At 37.0% G+C, this 21,597-nt stretch overlaps 3 protein-coding genes across 10 annotated transcripts in view; all 3 read left to right on the forward strand.

Moving 5' to 3' along the window:
- Nucleotides 1-7,198, forward strand: part of LOC121735454 (dual 3',5'-cyclic-AMP and -GMP phosphodiesterase 11-like) — a 248,934-nt gene extending 241,736 nt beyond the window's left edge. For all 7 annotated transcript variants that reach the window (XM_042126285.1, XM_042126284.1, XM_042126288.1 and 4 more), the window contains 5 exons: nucleotides 3,186-3,295; nucleotides 3,827-4,015; nucleotides 5,369-5,591; nucleotides 6,193-6,276; nucleotides 6,595-7,198. In XM_042126285.1, coding sequence (XP_041982219.1) covers nucleotides 3,186-3,295; nucleotides 3,827-4,015; nucleotides 5,369-5,591; nucleotides 6,193-6,276; nucleotides 6,595-6,909 — 921 coding nt within the window. In that variant the 3' untranslated portion in view covers nucleotides 6,910-7,198. The remainder of the gene's footprint in view (nucleotides 1-3,185; nucleotides 3,296-3,826; nucleotides 4,016-5,368; nucleotides 5,592-6,192; nucleotides 6,277-6,594) is intronic.
- Nucleotides 7,199-11,446: 4,248 nt separating this feature from the next.
- On the forward strand, nucleotides 11,447-12,336 carry LOC121735366. Its single transcript, XM_042126176.1, has one exon. The coding sequence runs from the start codon at nucleotides 11,629-11,631 to the stop codon at nucleotides 12,292-12,294; it is 666 nt and encodes a 221-aa protein (XP_041982110.1). The 5' UTR covers nucleotides 11,447-11,628; the 3' UTR covers nucleotides 12,295-12,336.
- A 998-nt stretch (nucleotides 12,337-13,334) lies between these two features.
- Nucleotides 13,335-21,597, forward strand: part of LOC121735227 (long-chain-fatty-acid--CoA ligase 5) — a 79,245-nt gene continuing 70,982 nt past the window's right edge. Inside the window, exons 1-2 of one of the 2 annotated variants that reach the window (XM_042125974.1) lie at nucleotides 13,335-13,496; nucleotides 18,029-18,054. In XM_042125974.1, the coding sequence (XP_041981908.1) occupies nucleotides 18,045-18,054 (10 nt within the window). In that variant the 5' untranslated portion in view covers nucleotides 13,335-13,496; nucleotides 18,029-18,044. Of the gene's footprint in view, nucleotides 13,501-18,028; nucleotides 18,055-21,597 lie in introns of both variants that reach the window. The other variant, XM_042125975.1, reaches the window with a different exon arrangement.

Raw genomic sequence — 21,597 nt, forward strand, 5'->3', positions numbered from 1 at the left:
AGATACACACACAGACAGACAGACAGACAGACAGACAGACAGACACGTCAAACTTATAACACCCCTCTTTTTTGTCGGGGGTTAAAAAAATTATAAATTTTACAACACGAGAGTTGTAAAATTTAGTTACGCACTTCGTCCGCTCATGTCTTCAGTTATAAATAGGCCCCGTGATATCCGTCGTAACAAAACTCCGGGCCCGCGCTAAAAAATGATGAATTCTTTATTCGCGGGAATTTTCATAATTTCGTAATCTTGGCGGTCGGAATTTTTTGGCCTATTTAAATGTTAATACGTGTCAGTTTCCCCGAGTTGGAGTTGGGAATCGAAATTGTGCAGCATCAACATCAGACATTTACAAATCCATGTACATATACAGGGTGTCACAAAACTAAGTGATCATAATGAATAATATAATATCTATGGACGCTTCACACCACGTCAGTCTGGCCCCGTGCTAAGTACCTAAAGGACTTGTGTTACAGGTACCAGACAACGGAAATATATTTAATACTTTTATAGTAGCTTTAATACTATACATATATTTAAGATTTTTATTATATCATACACATATTTAATACAAATCCAGACCCAGGAACATTGAAAACTTTTTGTTCCGTCGGCGGGATTCGAACCCGCGACCCCCGGCTTGAGCTACCAACGCGCTCACCACTGAGCCACAGATGTCGTCGCGTTTAATTAATAATTAAGGTGACGCCGCGTTAAAGTAAAAAACCGTGTTAGATATGTTTCAGATTGCTTGTTTTCTATGAGAGCCTGGCCCGGCCTCTCATAGAAAACAAGCAATGGAACAGCAAAAATAATAATATAATAATAATAGCTTCCACATCGGTTTCGGTGACGGTGGCCGGTTTCATTGAAACCAGGCCAGCAACCAGGAGTAATTTTATAGTGCCCAAGTGTGTGCGCAGTAGGTACACAAGAGCACTCTCTATTCCTTTACTCTCATAACCCAGTGGGACGGAAGACCGACACGACCGGCGAGAGATCAGGCGCAGGACCGACTTTTTACATGCCCATCCGACGCATGGATCATCTTACTTGTCAGACAATCAGGTGATTAGCCTCAATCAGGTCATCAGATGAACAGCAAAAATGGAAAGGGCGTAAGCGACAAAATGGTTTTTGTCGCGTAATTTAAAAATCATAAATACATTTCATATAAGCTATGGGCAAATTAAAGTATATGCTTGAATCAATCTATGTACCATCGAGGAAATTGCCTAGGAATCAGGCAGTTGACAGACCAACGTCATTTGGTCAGATCGTATCAATTCAATGTTAATTATGATCTGTCGGCTGGGTTTGACATAACGCGACCAAACTAAGTGGGTCCCCCATCTGCCTAGGAATCAACTTCTCTGATAGTACAAATTTTGGAAGCTTAAATCACTCTCCTCTGTTGGCAAAATAGGAATCCCTTTTTTTACAGAGGTTTTTTTGATTGATTATTCTGTGTTATAAAAGTTGACCAATCGTGTTATGCTATGGGTAATTCAAAGACAAAGACATGATGAATACTGACAATGAACTTTATTATTTTCTTAGCTTTAGTCATTACTGAGAAAAATCGATATCGCTACAACCAAATTATCAAGGCGTCGCCTTAAGGGTGTGTATCAGTCCCTTGTATAGAGTTCACTGTAAGTTGGCAGCGCTGACAGAGCAATTTTTTTTTTCACTTGTATGGGGAAACTCGTGACGCTAGGGTGCTTGCCCATACAAATCAGTGTTTTAAACGGCATTTAAAGGTGACTTAAATGCATCATTACAAAACCTCATTAGTCATTACCTACTAAATATTCTTGAAGGGTGCTTAACTTAGAAGGAAAATGGGTGTACAATTTACAAGCAGGTATTGCGTAGGCTGAGTAGGTTTCACGTCTCCAAGTGGGGGTAAATTTAACCCCAGATTTGTAGCGAGGCCGAGTGTTAATATTTAAGTCGTCTTGTATTTTTAATTCTGCCTTAAGAGCCCATATGACCCTGACTTGACTACATACTTTAACCTAGATCTCAAAATCTGTAAGGTCTACTGATTGATTTTTAAAACTGATTTTTTGACACAAGTAACTTCAGTTCATAAAGATTAAATGCTCAAGACGAAAACACGATTACTCAAAAAATGCTCGATAGTCTCGATAGATATTATAGACATTTCTAGCTGTCTACTTAACTCTTCTCAACTCTACTCAATTTAAACTCTACTATATTATGTACTTACTACTGTACCATATGTATACGTGGGAAAGCCATGCTTCGGCACGAATGGGCCGGCTCGACCGGAGAAATACCACGTACCACGGAGAAAAACCGGCGTGAAACAGCGCTTGCGCTGTGTTTCGCCGAGTGAGTGAGTTTACCGGAAGCCCAATCCCCTACCCTATTCCCTTCCCTACCCTCCCCTATTCCCTTCCCTTTCCATCCCTACCCTCCTCTATTACCCAATTCCCTCTTAAAAGGCCGGCAACGCACCTGCAGCTCTTCTGATGCTGCGAGTGTCCATGGGCGACGGAAGTTGCTTTCCATCAGGTGACCCGGAGTTGGCCCCCTTATATTCATAAAAAAAAATTTTGGAATTTTCGCTTCGATGCTGTTAAATTATATCCCTCGTTCGAAATTTGTGTTTGGTTATTTACTTGATATGACGTGTGTTTGCTGCACGTTCTCTCATGAAAAAATGCTGCCAACTAGTGTTTTATATTTACTTAACATATGCTATGCCAATGTTCTTTGGTGTCCCTGAGACCATATCACGGGATTTTCGTGATTCGTTTCCACCATCGATCCTGTCTCACAGGAGTGGTAAGAAAGTATGGTGGGCTAGAAGGCCTTTGCATCCGTTGTGGATGATTTATACAGCATTTTCAGAACGAAGTAACCACTCTTCAAATACTGTAGTACGTGGGACAATATTTTAAATGCAACCATACAGGCATTTAAATATTGTCCCAAGCACATAAGGCATTCTCGCAAGATAATCGGCCTAGTTCAGAGAAAAGAACGGGTCAATACGTCTGGGAACAACCATGTGCGGGTTCTCTCACGATGTTTCCTTCACCGTACGAGCGTCCGTATTGTGTACTTGAGATCAGAAAATGTCTCATAATATGGTGGGCTAATGTGCTCTAAAAATATACTGATGAGTATCTGTACCGTTTCAGGAGACGCAGTGGTGGAAGATATTCGGTGAGCTGGAGTGCCTGGCGCTCATCATCGGCTGCCTGTGCCACGACCTCGACCACCGGGGGACCAACAACTCCTTTCAGATCAAGTATGTATTGTTCACTGCTATATTATATTATACCGACCCGATAGACGTTGTCCTGTGCTCATGTAAATAAAGAAACTTTTTACCCAACTACAGCGAAGCCAAGGGGTACTAGGTATATTAGGGTATTTTTGGCAGTCTAAGTATGTTCGTGTTTGTCAGGTATGAACTGTTCACTGCTATATTATAACTAGCGCACCCGACATACGTTGTGCTGTGCTCACTTTTAGTAATAAACTTTTTACCCTACTGCGATGAAGCCAAAGTGAAGGGTAAGTAGGTAAGAAAGTTATATATTATCTAAGTACCTATACTTGGGTAAGAAAGGGTATTTTTGGCAGTCTAAATTTGTATGTTTGTGTCCTCGTACCATTGTAACGCCGCGACTAAGATTTCACGACATTTTTTTTGTAATGAAAATTAAAACTACGATTATCTTGACGAGCGCATTATTTACAAATACATGTAAAGTATTATGTTACACATATCATATAATATATTGTTAATTTTAAATATCAATATCCTCAATTTCAGAGCATCATCACCTCTAGCGCAGCTGTACTCCACATCCACGATGGAACATCACCACTTCGATCAGTGCCTGATGATCCTCAACTCCCCCGGAAACCAGATCCTGGCCAATCTATCCTCTGATGACTACGAGAAGATTGTGAAGGTGCTCGAAGACGCCATACTTAGTACGGATCTGGCTGTGTATTTTAGGTGAGTTTTTTTATTTATTTAATCCAGCTCTAGATTTATATATAGGCCCTGGCATATGGGCAGCAGCATCCTATGGCATCCTAGGGGGGGCAGCAGCGTCCTAGGATGGCGGCAGAGTTCGTACATAGGGGCGGCAAAATTAAAGTTAAGCCTATATACGCATAAAAAATATAAATCCGGCCCTGATTTGAACCTACAGCTTGTATATTTCAATGAAGCACAAAATATTGCTATTGCGCTTCAAATTGAAGAGGCGAGTAGTGAATAGCTAACTAACAAGCTTGTGTCAGCCATATGTGTCAGCAGAAAGTGTATTTTGGGTGGATACCGTAATATCATAGTAAAAAGGAGGGGAAGTAAGTTATCTTCATACAAAGGCACCGCGCGCGGCTTGTATGTGTGCGCCATAATATCAATGTGTCGCCACGTACGGCACACAACAAAATCTCGGCCAGTTTTAGAGGCTGGTACCGCCACAGAATATATGTTAGTAGTACCGCAGAGATTTTGTTGTGTGCCGTACGTGGCGACGCATTGATACTATGGCGCACACATACAGGCCGCGCGCGGTGCCTTTGTATGAAGATAACTTACTTCCCTTCCTTTTACTATGGTAATATGATGTGAATTACTGCTTATCAATTATTTTTCTGTCATTATACGTTCCCTTGATCCTTGAAGCTTTTATAAATAAAGAAAATATTTCATCCTGTTTACCATCTTTACTTACTAATTATATAAATGCGAACGTGTGTCTGTCTGTTTGTCTGTATGTTACCTCTTCACGCCCAAACCGCTAAACCGGTTTTGATGAAACATCGGGTCACTTTGAGTCCCAGGAAAGGACATAGGATACTTTTTATACAAAAAAAATGTACGGTTCCCACGCAATAATCGAATTTTGGTGCAACTCATCTAGTATTTAATATAAGTAATTATAATCTTTATGAAATGTCAGAGACATGCAAAAAACACAAAACGTCATTATTCTTTGTTCCCTTGCGCACAAGTTTTTTTTTTTATTAAATAAGGGGGCAAACGAGCCAACGGGTCACCTGATGGAAAGCAACTTCCGTCACCCATGGACACTCGCAGCATCAGAAGAGCTGCAGGTGCGTTGCCGGCCTTTTAAGAGGGAATAGGGTAATAGGGGAGGGTAGGGAAGTGAATAGGGTAGGGTATTGTGCCTCCGGTAAACTCACTCACTCGGCGAAACACAGCGCAAGCGCTGTTTCACGCCGGTTTTCTGTGAGAACCTGGTATTTCTCCGGTCGAGCCGGCCCATTCGTGCCGAAGCATGGCTCTCCCACGTACAAGTACAAATTTTCATTCCCATCTCATTTACAATTTCAGCAAACGCAAAGACTTCATCGACCTCGTAAGCACCGAGCGGTCAACCACTACCTGGAGCTGCGACGAGCGGCGCGGGCTGCTGCGGGCCATGCTGATGACGGCCTGCGACCTGGCCGCCATCACCAAGCCCTGGCCGGTGGAGCGAAGAGTGGCAGCCCTGGTCGCTGGAGAGTTCTTCCGTCAGGGCGACCTGGAGCGGCATAATTTGAATCTTACGCCCATTGTAAGTTAATGACCTTTTTAGTAAGTAATAGCTGGGATGTGGAGTGGCTGTTCCCAGCCCTGGTTGCCGGAAAATTATTCCGCCAGGGTGACCTGGGCACCGAAATTCACAATGCCGAATTCGACTCGGATTCGGAAACTTCATCGCGTGACATCCATGATCCAATAAACGCTCGCCGCGCTAGGCAGACCAATGACCGCACCGTGAAATTTCCGAATCCGTGTCGAACGGGAATCGTGAATCGCCCTACTGGAACGGCATAATTTAAATCTGACGCCTATTTTGGGTGACCTTCCTCCTACCACTTATAGCAGTGTTACTTTAAGGTTTCTTTGCTTAACTGCAACAAAAACATAGTTTTGTTTATATAAATAAAGATAATGTTAGTGTATAAGAAAATTATGAAATAGTATTAAAGGAATACTGCTATAAGACCTCAAAATTTCTTGAAGCCAATGAGGGGATATCACATAAATCCATAGAAACCCGTGATTGGCTACGCAATACGTCGTTTTTCTGATTTATGACTGCTGCTACAATTTTTGATTTTACCTTTTATGTAAGTATGTAATTGAATTAAAATGTATTCTCTCGTTTCCAGGACATAATGAACAGAGACAAGGAGGACCAACTTCCTGCCATGCAGGTGAAGTTCATCGACACGATATGCCTTCCCATATACGAGGTAAGAACTGAAGATACTATTTAGAAAGACATGTAACTAGTTACTAGCCGAAGTACTAAAATATGTTATGTACCTGTCGTAGCCCACTGGTTTAAATAGCCGTCCAATCAAACAGCTAGCCCTTTGACTGATCAACGCCATTCAAGCACACGTCTAGCTTTTTAATTGAATATTTAAGTCGCTCAAAACGTTCAACACTACAGCTGATTCAAAAGCCGCCGTTTGATTGAATTAGTTCAGCACACACACACAAATTATACACTCTTGAATAAATAAGAATTTTTTTTATTAAATTTTTTGCTTTATAATTATTTTCAGGCATTCGCAGTCCTATCATCATCACTCCAACCGATGCTGGATCGAGTGAAAAGCAATCGCGCACACTGGATCGACCTGTCTAACGACAACTACTGCGGGGAGAACTATCTGGAGGCAGACAAGGACAGAAATAGCCTCTCCTCTCACGTGGACGACACAGAGAATACGTGCGAGGGAGATAGCAGTAACACCGTAAGCTTGTCGTCAGAGAATTCCAAATTCGAAAATCTCGAGAACCCCGTAGTCGGTCTCGTCAGTAGTACCACGCTCATGTCGCGTGACATCAAGTTCTGCCAACTTAACGAACTTAATTGAACAATACAAGATGGCGTCCAATAGACCAAGCCCCTTACTAATAAAAAATTAGCGAAATAATACAATGTGTCCTTTTCCGGCAAGCGACTTCTGTAAGTTATAAGACAGAGACAAAACATTGTGTAGCGTATCCATCGTGTAAATATTTTTATTAGTAAGGTGGCAATAGTTTTTCGAAGCTTTATCGCTATATTTTGCTTTTAAGCGTTATATCGTGACATGGGCATATTATGATTCCCCATAAAATGGGTTAATATTTTTATAATATTGTATTAAATCATTGCTGAAGAATGAGTATATTTTGTATAGTCGGCGAGTGGTGTTGTCTAGATGTAGGATCGAAAAACAGATAGGTAAAAGCAGACTTTGAGTTGAATGTTTAGTTTTAGAATATATTTTGATGCCTCGATTTGAAATAAATCTTTACATTTGTAATCCACCGATGAAGAGTTGCTATTATAGCTACTTTTGACCATAAACAAACCTGGACCATAGACTAGAAAAGAGGATTTATACAGCGTGTATCTAAATCCTTGTAATACGAAGTAAAACCACATTATGCTTTAGAAAATATAGTTAAAAGTTAAAACTATTGATGTAAAATGATAAGAAAATGTTACTCTTAAATCATCGTTGAGTCCAGGTTTGGAATATGATTTGATGAAATCGGTCTCGAATCGTTTATAGTGCGTTCAGAGTTATTTTACAACTGACAAGACTTTGTTATCTCTCTATCGAGGTAAAATATCTTATCTGCCAAATAAGATCATTTGGCAAAAATTAAAGGGAGACGCTGGCAATTTTTAGCCCGGCCGCACATTGTCCGAATTCTGATCAGAAACAGTTGAATTTCGCCGGACCGCCACCCCGCACACTATCCGAAATATCCTTCCGGCAAGTTCGAGCTCACTCGGCTCAGTACAAAATGTAAGAGACGGCGCGGACGTTCAACTGTTTCTGATCAGAAATTTCGGACAATGTGCGGCCGGGCTTAACTTGTATCTTTGATGCCTCTTTCCAGTTAGCGATCTTAAAGTTTTGCGCGAGCTACGCTGATATCCTACCTTGATATGAACCTTATGTGGTAGACATAAGATCCTCTCAGACGTAAAATTACCCTGAATAGGCTATATTGTGAATGACGTGTCATAAATGTTCCTTCTAGCGTAGAATTCGAGCCGTTTTGTCGACCGCGTGTGTTGTGTGTAGTGTGATATTTTAGTTAAGACGAATGTATTTAGTCGCGACGTATTCCAGAGCACATAAACCCACTATAGTGTAAATATTTTAAAATAATAATACTAAGATTTTAAAAAACATACGTTCTTGGCCCTAAGTATTGCACATTGACCTTTAAGATAAGGTTAAGAAATCGGAAATTCAGGTAAATAAGAATATTATGTAATAATATTCTGTTTCCGTTTCAAAATTATTGAAACTTTCCTGCCCTAGTAGACAGGTGGCAAGCGATTATTATCGTAAACGCTAACAAAATGTATGCGATTTGACATAAGTCATCGCTTCGCTAGCGAATACTAATGTCAAATCCCATACATTTAGTCGCGTTGGCGTTGGCGTTTACGATAATCGCTTGCCGCTTGTCTAGGCCCTCTGGTCTTGGGTAGCGAATACGAAAATAGCCGATGTAAAATGTCAAGAAATACTTCGTGGATTATCGGTTATCTTCGACTGTTTGTGTCAACGTTTTGAAGTCAATTTCAAAGGTCAATGAGGATAATTTTATCTCTTGCTTGAATATTCTGGAATTTTCTAGAATCTAGACGCTCCAGGGATACGTCACAAAACGTGTGTATGTCCTTAACTTACCTCATTCTATTCCTAAACATTCGTGTTGCTAGTGATTCCAGCATCAGGTCCTAACTGTCATTACGACCAAGATACCAAAAATTCTTATATCTAGTTACTTTACTTAATAAAATTAACAGGAAAATGCACATGTAAACCTAGTTTAAGTCACACTTGTAAATAACATATTAACAGCTAACCTTTTAGTTTCGTACATCTGAGCTTACTGCATTTGGGCGTATAAGTTTTGTACCTAAGATTCTGTGATCATAGGGATAAAATTTATGACTCAAATGAACCGTTATTGGTGGTTAATAGAGATTGGCTAAACAATATTATCACATCACCATGTTCACTATACAGGTTGTTAGGTTAAACACCGTTATCCTTAAAACCATCAAAAGAGCCCGTCAAAATGAACAACTTTTTCTATGAGAACAATGCTGGGAACTCAAAAAATCCGTCTTCATACCCATACGAATTGCCGGTATGAAGACGGACGGACAGAAGAAAATTTTGTTCACTTTAACGGGCTCATTAATTGATGATTTTAAGGATAACGGTATTAAACCTAACAACCTGTATATTAATAAAGAACATGTTATGAATAGCTACAAAGTAAGTTTCAAAATCACTATTACAAGAATACACGTGCACACGACAACGTCATGATGACATGAATGTGTGCCGTGTATGCTTGTAGCAGTGAAATGAAATTGAAAAATCACTATGTAGCTGGTTAAACCTTGTTCTTCACTAGCGTTTATCAAACATGGTGATATTATAATATTGTTTAACCCTCTCCAACTACCTACAGGTTGTTTTAACCCCTAGGAACCGCAGCCTCGCTACATAGACAGTTACGGTACCGTCGTTCATTCCACTCATGTGTATACCATAAAGTTAATATACCCAGCGGAATAGAGAAACAAAGGCCTGAGCAAGAGAGATGTCACTATCAGTAACACTGTGTGGGAAAAAGAGACGTGTGACAGCAGCACCCTTTTTTTGACGTCCAGTCGGCACGTGCCGCACGTTGACAACTTAATCTCATAGAAATCATGTTCAATCATGCTTGTGTAAGTGTATACGTACAAATATTTTTACACACAGATGAAACCAATTTCGGTTTCGTTTGACAGCTCGAGATTTTTGCTCTATTCCGCTGTTATATTAACTTTATGGTGTATACAATATAATTAAATGTGTCAATTACATGTTATATCCCATTTCCTAATTCGGAATTGTATATCAGTAGTTGACTATCGCCATCTGTCGAACGACAAGAGAGTTATAGAGATTTTAAAGCAGTTATTGCAGATTTTTCATAATAAAATTACAAGAAATGGTGTTTGCTAATGTTTATGAAACTTCTTTCGAAGGCTTTGCCATCAATTAACTTCTTTAATCGTTCGACAGATCGGCTAGACGTTATCAACGTATGTAAAGTAAGGTAAATATTTAATGTTATCGCTTTGAAATACCTCTAAACTTAAAATATAATTCTGAAACCCTAACTTAGCCTTGGCGCGAAAATCAAATTAAGTAATATAGACAATTTTAAATTAGCTTTTATAAATATCTTTATAAGTAGCAAGCAAAAGGTTTTGTAATGTAGTAGATGAAATCGCGATACTTAGGTTGGGTTGCACCAGAGGCGTGGTTAAAGTTAAAGTTAAGGTTAATGTTATAGTTAAGGCTAAATATAACTTTAACTTTTACCTTAACTTTGAACGGAGAAATTGACAGATGACAGCTGGTCCATTAAGGTTATAAATGAACGTGGGCGGGGGCGCTGCTGGTAAAGGAGAATTGCCAAAAATGGCGTTTTTGTATGATAACAGCGTTAGTTCCTTTTTTCGCCACGTGCATTTAAAATCTTGTCGAGCTCTATGGTTATGCTTAAATATGGCGTCTTGATGGCGTCCATTTTTAATTTTAACCAAAGATTTGACATTTTGCATTGTAGTTAAAGTTACAGTTATAGTTAAAGTTACTTGGTGCAACCCAACCTTAGTAATTTTTCTACGTCAGGCTGAGCTATAACTACCTAAATTTTTAATTAATTCCCTTTGAAAGATTGGAAGGGTGAGGGGATCAAAACCATAATAATTAAAACGTTAAAAAGTTCAATAAAATTGAAAAAATCTCTGCTTTCCGATAATATGTTTGTTGTAGAATAATAAAAAAAATATCAAATAATATGACCAAGCATACGTTTCAAATAATTCTCTCTATATGCATTAGATATTTTCGTTAAAAATCTCAATTGTGGTAAATATAATGTACAATGTAAACATAAGATTGCTGTAAGTATTATTAGAAAGTAATTAGAAAATTATGAAATGTAATACACTGTGAATGGCGTGTGAATAATCATGGAGGTTGTTTTGTTTCAAACAAAAATGTTATTTATTTATGAATAAACAAATTTTGAATAAACATGTTTTGTTTTATTGTTCGTGTTCCTTTTTCTTGCCAAAAATCCACTGACCTCTATAATACACTGGCTATGCCGTACAAAATGACAGCTATTTCTTATGCCGATTTGAAGCGCCGCGGTGAGCGTACTGTGAACTAATTTATATAGAAAATGACAACCGCCATTTGCAAAATAGTAGTTCCAAATACACTCACTACTGTTTTCACATAGCAATCAGCGCCAATATGGCGACTGTCAAATAGGAACATTTTATTGATAGCGATCGCCTGTCCAGTGTATTATAGAGGTCAGTGCAAAAATCTGATGAAAATTATTATGTAGCAGTTAAAACTTCCCTGTTTCATTTCATAGCTTCAGTGATTAAAATGTACGCAAGTCAAAATAGACCTAAAAATAGATGACAGTTACAAATAACCAAAAACTCCAAATATTTATTTTATTTGCCACTTTATAATTTTATTGTATTATCAATGCCGTATGATATAACAAATCCTCGTATTATAATCTTCTTGATCGAAAACTACGAGAAAGAAAATCGCTTGCGATTGAAATGGATCGAAAAGAACAAGAAGGAACTGCTCGAAGCGGCCACGCTGTCTAGGGAACCCAAGAACTATACTCAGGCTGATGTTCTCGCTTTTAAGATGGAGAGCGGGCTAGCAGCGTTATCAAGAGACCATAAAAGCGGCGCCAAAAACAAGATAAAACTCCAGAAAAAAGACATAGACATTATCCCAGGAATCAAGCAACTTAGACATGAAAATACATTATCCGATGTGGGCCTAGCAGACTCCGAAGACAGGCATTTAAAATTAGACACCTCTCCAGACCCAATAATGAGACCAGTTGATCCAAAAGTGTCGAAAATTATCTACAAATCGAAACCTGAGTACGGCAGAGATGTGTATTTGAAAGAGCGAAGCAAGTTAAAGCCGGAAGACAGGTACTACTTCTCGGAATGCCCCAATTTCGACTACGGCTGGCGATTAAGAGATAGCCAGGTGCAGAATATCTCGCTCCACGGTCGTAGAGGACATCTGACTAACGAAATTCGAAATCGAGTTGGACCCCAACCCGACCCGAACCATTACAAAACTGTCACCATCTCATCGTTACATAGGTGCACCGATTTGTAACTAGATGGCGCTTTTTTAATTTGAATTTTTAGCTCAAAACCTGAAAATGGTACTTGCGATTGTTTAATTTTTTTTAATAATCTAGATTTTAGACTTTTATTGTGTTTTGGCTTTTATAAATAGTACTAAATAAAATTTTACATAAAATTACAATGTCTTTAATGTAGAAGAGACTTAGGGCCTGTTTCACCACTTCCTGACAAGGCAATCCACCAATTAACTTGACAGATCAAGTATGGAGAATCTGTCAAAAAAGTTGTGAATAGCCTAATTAGGTACTTTATCAGAAAGTGGTGAAACAGGCCCTTAGGTATATTATAGAGTTATTAAAAATAGGGATAGATCTTAAAATAAAAAAAAATGCTGTAAGTACTTATCTTTTTTTTATGAAAATATAAGGGGGCAAACGAGCAAACGGGTCACCTGATGGAAAGCAACTTCCGTCGCCCATGGACACTCGCAGCATCAGAAGAGTTGCAGGTACGTTGCCGGCCTTTTAAGAGGTAATAGGGGAGGGTAGGGGATTGGGCCTCCGGTAAACTCACTCACTCGGCGAAACACAGCACAAGCGGTGGTTCACGCCGGTTTTCTGTGAGAACGTGGTATTTCTCCGGTCGAGCCGGCCCATTCGTGCCGAAGCATGGCTCTCCCACGTGTAAATTTTGAAATCTTGAAATGGCTTCCTAGTGGTTAGCTGCTTACTATAATATTTACTACGCATTGACAATCAATAATACCTATACATATAGATTTTCCTGTACCAATAAGGCTTTGATTGGAGCCCTACGTGACCTTGAGTGCAGACAACCCTCAGACCTATAAATAGACCTAATATTTAACCTAAAAACTTTTTATACGTATCTTGTGTAATCAAAAGCGTCAACATGCCATGTTCTGTCGATACAACTGCGCACGCAAAAACTCATCCGTCGCTTTTTAATGTGAGCAGCAGATAGGGACAGAAAATAACCTCAAAATTCACGCATGCGCGCCAAAATTAAGGGGAGGAAAAGTTGTGACGTGTTACGGAGCCTCGGCTAGTTAAAATATGCACAGCAATATGTGCACTATACAAAATATTTGTAAAATGCTGTGATCCAAAACCCACGATAAAGCTGACATTTTCTATGTGATAAACCTAGTTTTGTAAACGTAGTCACGTAGTTTATTAATTATTGTGATATGAACCTTTGAATTAATAAGTAAGTATTAATTTTTATCAATACGTAGTACCTTTCATGTTCTATTCATTTACCTTCTAGCATAAAAATAATTTACTGTAACTACGTAGATCATAGGAAGAAATACAATTTTGTCAAATTTAAGTAGTAAGTACATACCTAAGTACTTATATTTTACGTAATTAATATTATTTAAGTATATTATGTATTACTTATGAATTAAATTTTCCTTGTTTTGCTTAAAAAAACAACGGTGCGGAACGATAGCGTTATATACAAACGTTTAAGCTTTTAATATTACAATTTACAGACCATCTTCTAGAACCTAGCACTTTAATTTTGATGTAACTTGTGTAAGCAGACCTACGTACTTACCTAAATTATATTTTTTCTATTACTACATAATATTATTTTGTATCTACTGTGGGTCAAACTGCTGCTGGACTTATTATCTTATATCTTTAAACGAGCAATTCTTGTACCTACCTTTAATACCTATAATATAACATATAATTGGAATTTCGGAATCGGCTCCAACGATTTTCATTAAATTTAGTATATAGGGGTTTCGGGGGTGATAAATCGATCTAGCTAGGAATCATGTTTAGAAAATGTCATTTTATTCGTGTTTTATCGAATACCGAGCAAAGCTCGGTCAAATAGCTAGTAATAATTATTAATCGCTTTACAGCACTTAATCACGTGATCGCACACATACCCACGTGTTAATTAGTAGTTCTGTCTGCAGTCGTTGCAGTTTGAGTTTTGGACTGAACCAAAAGGAATTCTGACTATATTGTAACAACTTGAACTCTACAAAAAATACTTAAGAGCTCACCTGACTCTAAAAATCAAACATCGTCCTTCTCTCTTCACACTCACGCCCGTCTTTCATATGCCAGGTGAAAAAGGACGGCGCGGAATCATTGCCGAGTTAGTTTTACTTGAATAAAAGACGAACTATAATGATTATGAAAAAAGTGTTTTGAGCAAATTTAGGTTTTATCAATACCTTTTTAGATATTAAAAAATATTAAAGAAAAGACAGCAAACTTCGAAGATCCAAGCAAAAATGTGTCTAAAACAAGGTTTTTTGTAAAAAAGAAACTATCGAGCATTTTTTGAGTAATCATGTTTTCGTCTTGAGCATTTAATCTTTATGAACTGAAGTTACTTGTGTCAAAAAATCAGATTTCTAGACCTTATAGATTTTGAGATCTAGGTTAAAGTATGTAGTCAAGTTAAGGTCATATGGGCTCTTAACTAGGACTTACTTGCTGAAAACCCTTAAAACGTAAAAGATTACAGACATATTTCGAATTGCACTACGTACCTACCTATTTGCAAGCTTTAAAAATGTGTCGTGTAGTTGGGTTAAGTCGTTAAGTATGCGACCTACAAATGAATTCGAGAAAGGTACCCTTAAAATTTAATTTTCATTACCCAGGGTGACGCCGCGTTAAAGTAAACTACGGAACCCTAAAAATCCTGTTGGATATTAAGTATATGTTTTAGATTGCGGCCGGCCTCTCTTAGAAAACAAGTAATTGGAACAGCAAGAAATGGAAAGGGCGTAAGCGACAAAATGGCTTTTGCGGCGTAATTTAAAAACCATATTAAGTATATTTCATATAAGCTATGGGCAAATTATAGTATATGCTTCAACTAATCTATTTACAAATTTTGGAAGCTTAAAGCACTCTCCTCTGTTGGCAAAATTGTAATCCCTATTTTTACAGAGGTCTTTTTGATTGATTATACTGTGTTATAAAAGTTGACCAATCGTGTTATGCTATGGGTTGGTAGAACTAATATTATATATTCTGTGCTATGGGTAATTCACAGACAAAGACAATATGATGAATGCTGCAATTAATGAACTTTAATTTCTTAGCTTTAGTCATTGTTGAGAAAAATCGATATCGCTACAGCCAAATTATTTATCAAGGCGTTGCCTTAACTTTCTCACGTTTCACTTTGAGTCCCGAAAAAGGACTTAAGAGGATACACCAGGGGCTAGAGAAATGAAAAAAAAGCACGTGTAATATCTATAGCTGTCTCCCTTACCTCAAGCCTGTACCGCAAAACGCGATAGAGACAACTGCAAATGCAATCAACGATTCGTTGTCCCCTGATTCCTTCTCCAAAACTTAACCGATTTAAGTACTTTTTTCATTAAAGATTAAAAAAAAGCTTGAGCTGTGTTCCTATGTTTTGCTTTTTTTGTATAATCTAGCCAAATCTGTTTTCTGGACGTTTGAACACAGCGGAAAATCTGGTCATTTTTTTGGGTTTTAGAACGTTCATATCTTATTTAATAATTAAATTATGAAAAAAAAGAAAACATAGGGACATCGTATTAGTGGCCGTAGATATTCAGGAAAAAAATTATAACTCTACTAGCATTATCCAGGGAGGAAACAGGGGACAACGTTTGTATGGAAAAAAGGGCGGTGTGGACTCCTCTTAAAAGAGTTTTACCGTGGAAAATGTACGGTTCTCCGGCAAACATTTCAGCGTAGTATAGTGGCTTGCAAGTAGCAACATCAAGTCATAAATTATTATATTAATAAATCCTCAGTAGAATGTAAACAAAAGCAGTAAAGAGTGTGTTGAGTTCGACCGAGTAGGGTTCCGTAGAAATTAAGTTTTTGCGTTCAAATTTTATAACAATGACGTACTCGTACCTATATTCTTGTTTCTTACATTCATAAATCATAAAGTTATGATAATGTGATTCCATTTACCTGTTTTTTTTTCATATGACTAGATATATTCGCAGCAGTAACACAACTAGTAAGTATAGGTAAAGTAAATGATTAATGAAATATCTAAGTACCTACTCAAATTTAATTATTATTTTATCTGTTTTTAAACAGCATATTATGCGAATTGCGAGTACACATTAAACGCTTGTATCTGTCCTATTTACATATTGATTAACTAGTTATCTATGTAAACTATGTACTATTATATTCCGAACGTGTGTTTGTTTGTATTCATTGTATTTTGATATCGCACAAATATAATATAGTAAATCGCAGGAAAAACATGGTTAGAACTTGACAAGGCTTTAAAATTTGGCGTGGCCGTGGCCTTGACAAGGCTTTAAAACAAAACGCTGCCATCATACAAAAACGCAATTTTTGACAGTTCTCCTTTACCAGCAGCGCCCCGCCCACGTTCATTTAAAGCCTTGCCACACTTTAACTTAATTTTATCGGAATAAAATGTATGGTGTCTGTGAGATTTCCTTTAATTGTTCGCATGTAGTCTGCATTCTGCATAGACAACATTAATGACCTGTTTCACCGCTTCCTCATAAGGTGCCCGATAGTGTTATTTGACAGATTTTCCATACTCCATCTGTCATATTAAGTGGTGGATAGCCTTATCAGGACGCGGTGAAACAGGCCCTTACACTAACGTATTTTGTTTATTTTTTTATATTTTATATTTAAATAGATTTTGTTTAAAAATTAAACTAATTACTATCATATCATGGTCCTACAACATCATTACATACTATTTCATGATTATTTAATACCTACTATTATCTATTCGTATGAGTTATGTGTTTATAATCACATTTTTGTACTTACGTAACATTTTATTATACCTAATACTTTTGTACAGAACTGTGTTAAAACAACACTGCGTTTTGTTAAAATTAAAATAAATTTAAATAAAGCCGGCACATTTGAATTTAATATTATATTCTAGTGTTAAATTGATTTTCGTTGTGACTGGACGATAGGTGAGCAAGTTTTTTTTTATTGATAACAACTGGTTTGTTGAACACGTTTTAAACCGGCTTACAATGTGAAGTTTTTTTTTCTTTTTTTTAAGCAATATTTTTCCTAGATAAATTTTATAATTACTTACCTTTCGAGAATCGGTGGCAACTGGCAGGGTTGTGTTATGTGTAGACGTTCAGAAATTATTTTGTACTAAAATTAATATTAAATTTTAATATTTCAGTTGATTTAGACCAGCTTCTTACAGTATTGCACGAATCATGTAATGCTTTCTAAGTTACATAGATACCTACTAGAGATTTTCATCGTCAAGTCTCTATTTACCGATTTGTTAAGACATAAGAGAGAGGACTTCAGAAAGTCCATGGATATTAAGAGTTAACACGATTATATTATTATAACCTCCTCCTTTTTGGAAGTCGGTTAAAATATTGTTAAATATTATTTAAAAGTCTAGTTCTAAGTACCTACTAATTTCTTGAGTGCGGTTTTTAAAAGTATTTTGACCTCATACCTCTTAAAGTATTATAGTGTACATACCTCTTACCTGCTCATCAAATATTTCTTGCAACTTGAATCGCAGACCGATCTTAATGTATCTTAATTTTTTTGACGGAACCCTAAATAATAGTTTATTATGTAAGCAAACATAAATGGCGTTGTTCTTTGCTGTTTCCTTATCAGACAGTTAGTAGCTGCGGTTGTCGTAGTCAGTATATCTCGTAAACATAGTATTAAGTACTCACATAATATATAATCGTATACAATTCATCTAATTTTGTGTTTTTGTTCAAGGCCGGCTGTACACAAGATGTCTAAATGTAAGTATTTTTATTATTATTACTATTAAGTAGTTGTTAATATTTTTGTGTACAAAATATGTTAAAAACGCGGGAAAACATGTCGTCCCTTGGAATTTCCCAACTTGCATCAAATCGGCTTATGTATGGTATAAGTAATGAATGAAGAAACAAACAACATAATGCAGTAAGTATACAATATTTCGTTTTAAGTTTTTTTTATATTTTTACAACAAATCTAAGCTTTCTTAGCTACAGAAAGATAGTTAAAACTATCAGATTTCTATTACGATAACTGATAAGTTATCATAGTAACCTCAATGCCAGCGACCGTGTTTTTCTTCAAAATTTTCTTGAAAAACTGACAGAAGAACTGACCTTTTTTATAGTTTACCCATTCAGATTTATACCTAGAGGTTTAAAATTGAAAAATGTACTGGTTTATATGCTTATCATATTATTGCTTATATATATATATATATATATATATATATATATATATATATATATATATATATATATATATATATATATATATATATATATATATATATATATATATATATATATATATATATATATATATATATATATACTAGATGTCCCGCGCGGCTTCGCCCGCGTAAATTAGAAATTTTACAGAATCCGTAGGTACATTTTCCCATAAAAAATATTTCCCCCGCTTTTCCCACATTTTCCTGAGTTTCTTCTGTCGTATTAGTCTTAGAGTAATAATATAATATAACCTTCTCGATAAATGATGAGTCTTACTCGATAAATGATCTATCTAACACTGAGATAAGTTTTTAAATCGGACCTGTAGTTTCTGAGATTGACGCGTTCAAGCAAACATACTCTTCAGGTTTATAATATTAGGTAGATATAGATTTTTTTAAATTATCGCTTGACAAACTCGAGTCTCGATCTAAAAGACTATGAAATGGTATAATATGGTAGTGATGATGATGATGATGATGATGAAGAATGTAATTTGCATAGTAGCATATGCTTTCTGTTCTTAAAACAACGCCGAAACTCCCAAACTTGTATCTATAAAGAATCAGGAATTCTCTCAGCACCTTCCGAACCACGGTATACCATGTATATCTCGGTGCAAAATCTTACTTGTTGGTAGCATATGCTTAGAATACTTCTCACGAAACCGAAGTCACCATATGTTTCCCTATAAGTTTTGAGGAGTTCCCTCGATTACTTATGGATCCTTCATCAGATCACCACTTTTCTGAATATAATACCAAATTGGGATGATACCCTATATACCAAAAGAAAAATTTTGAAAATCGGTTAACAAACGGCGGAGTAATCGTTGAATATAAGAAAACGAACATAACACCTCCCCCATTTTGAAAGTCGGTTAAAATTGTAGCCTATGTGTTATTTATTTAATATTTTAATCAGCACATGAATTGAATAACAAAATTTTTTTCAAATTAATCGTAGCACCATCTGTCAGGACAAACTAAAATTGAAATAGAATAATATTGAATGCGATGATAGCGCCGTCCGCCGGATCTAATGTAAAACATTCCAAAATCAACAACTCCTTATAAATAAGAAATTAATTGAAAAAACATTTTCCAGTAGACCAAACTGTAAATCTAAACCATTCTCGAATCTCCACGAACACACACAAAAAATTTCATCAAAATTGGTCCAGTCGTTTAGGAGGAGTTCAGTCACATACACACGCACACAAGAAATATATATATTAAGATATATATATATATATATGTCGCAGCTGACTGGTTTAAATAGCCGTTCAATCAAACAGCTAGCCCTTTGACTGAACAACGTCATTCAATCACACGGCTATACGTCATTTAGCCGACTTGTTGACTACAACGTTCAACACTACAGCTAGACGACGCTTAGCCAACTGGTTTGTTTTTGTTTTGGCGGGGGGCTGCGCCCCCCGAGCCCCCCTTTTGTTTGACGGCGGCAGCCGGCTGCTGCCGCAGCACGCTCGCTACGCTCGCTCGGCTCCCTCTGTGTTGTGGTCTAAGTTCTAACCTAACCTTACCAACTCTTGGACTTTCTGGATTGTGTTTGTTTTTGTTTCCCCCTACCCCCTTTTGGGGGAGGCTGCGTCCATCAATTTCATAATCCCGTAATTTCTCCTCGAATATTTGTTGAAATTTTAATTCACTTGTATGTGCCTCCACAATTTTTGTCTCTTTAATAACACTTGTAACTTTTATAAGGTAACTACTTTCTGTCCAAAAAACAACCACAAACACCAACAATCACCTGCTAGTTGACGCCATATTGTAAATAAAACGCTAGCGCCGTAGCGGTGCGCGCTGAACTACTTCAATTAGACGGCGGCTTTTGAATCAGCTTTAGTGTTGAACGTTTTGAGCGACTAAAATATTCAATATAAAAGCTAGACGTGTGATTGAATGGCGTTGTTCAGTCAAAGGGCTAGCTGTTTGATTGAACGGCTATTTAAACCAGTCGGCTGCGACATATAGCTTATCACTTAGTTGCATCTATAGGTATTAGGTACCTTAATATTTATTCTGACTCACGCATTTACTATATTTTTTACAGTCGCGCTTAAAATACTTACTTTGTACACTCGCGTGGAAAGTTTGAATCAAAATTCATAAAATCTTTATAATTTCATATTTTTTTATAATTTCAAACCTTTTCTCCTGATAGTTCAAAATAATAATATTATTATTAGGACACACCGCCATAGCGCCAAATTATTTAAATTTTAAAGGGCGAATGCCATTCGTTCTTATAAGCGACCTCCAAAAAGGAGGAGGTAAAATTACAATAATCGTATAGTAATATTATGTTACTTATGTTCTCTTTATGTTGTATCACTCAATTTTATACAAACTTTATTTCTTATTTTTTTTTTTTTTATGAAATAAGGGGGCAAACGATCAACGGGTCACCTGATGGAAAGCAACTTCCGTCGCCCATGGACACTCGCAGCATCAGACGAGCTGCAAGTCTGTTGCCGACCTTTTAAGAGGGAATAGGGTAATAGGGGAGGGTAGGGAAGGGAAGGGAAGGGAAGGGAATAGGGTAGGGGTTAGGGGATTGGGCCTCCGGTAAACTCACTCACTCGGCGAAACACAGCGCAAGCGCTGTTTCACGCCGGTTTTCTGTGAGAACGTGGTATTTTTCCGGTCGAGCCGGCCCATTCGTGCCAAAGCATGGCTCTCCCACGTATAAACGCATATATTAGCAAAAGATACTTATTAAGTTTAATAAAATTTCAAAGTCCAAGGCTGGCTTTTTTGCAGTAATTTATATATCCTGCGCAATAGTTATTGTCTATTGTAGTTGAATTAAAAAATATAATATGAATGTATTAAGTATACATTTTAATACGCCGAATGATGCCGAATGATGCCGAATGATGCCGAATGTTCCGAATGTAATCTCTAATTATTATCTTTTTGCGAAATTTTGTGAAACAACATTAGAAAAGAGCGAGAAGAAAAAAGTTTATGATGTACTTATATCGAAATAAGGCTAACGGACAGCTAACGACTACAAAAGCAGAAATTATTATGAGAATTTAAC

This window comes from Aricia agestis, chromosome 17 (assembly GCF_905147365.1).
Source record: "Aricia agestis chromosome 17, ilAriAges1.1, whole genome shotgun sequence".
Lineage (NCBI taxonomy): Eukaryota > Metazoa > Arthropoda > Insecta > Lepidoptera > Lycaenidae > Aricia > Aricia agestis.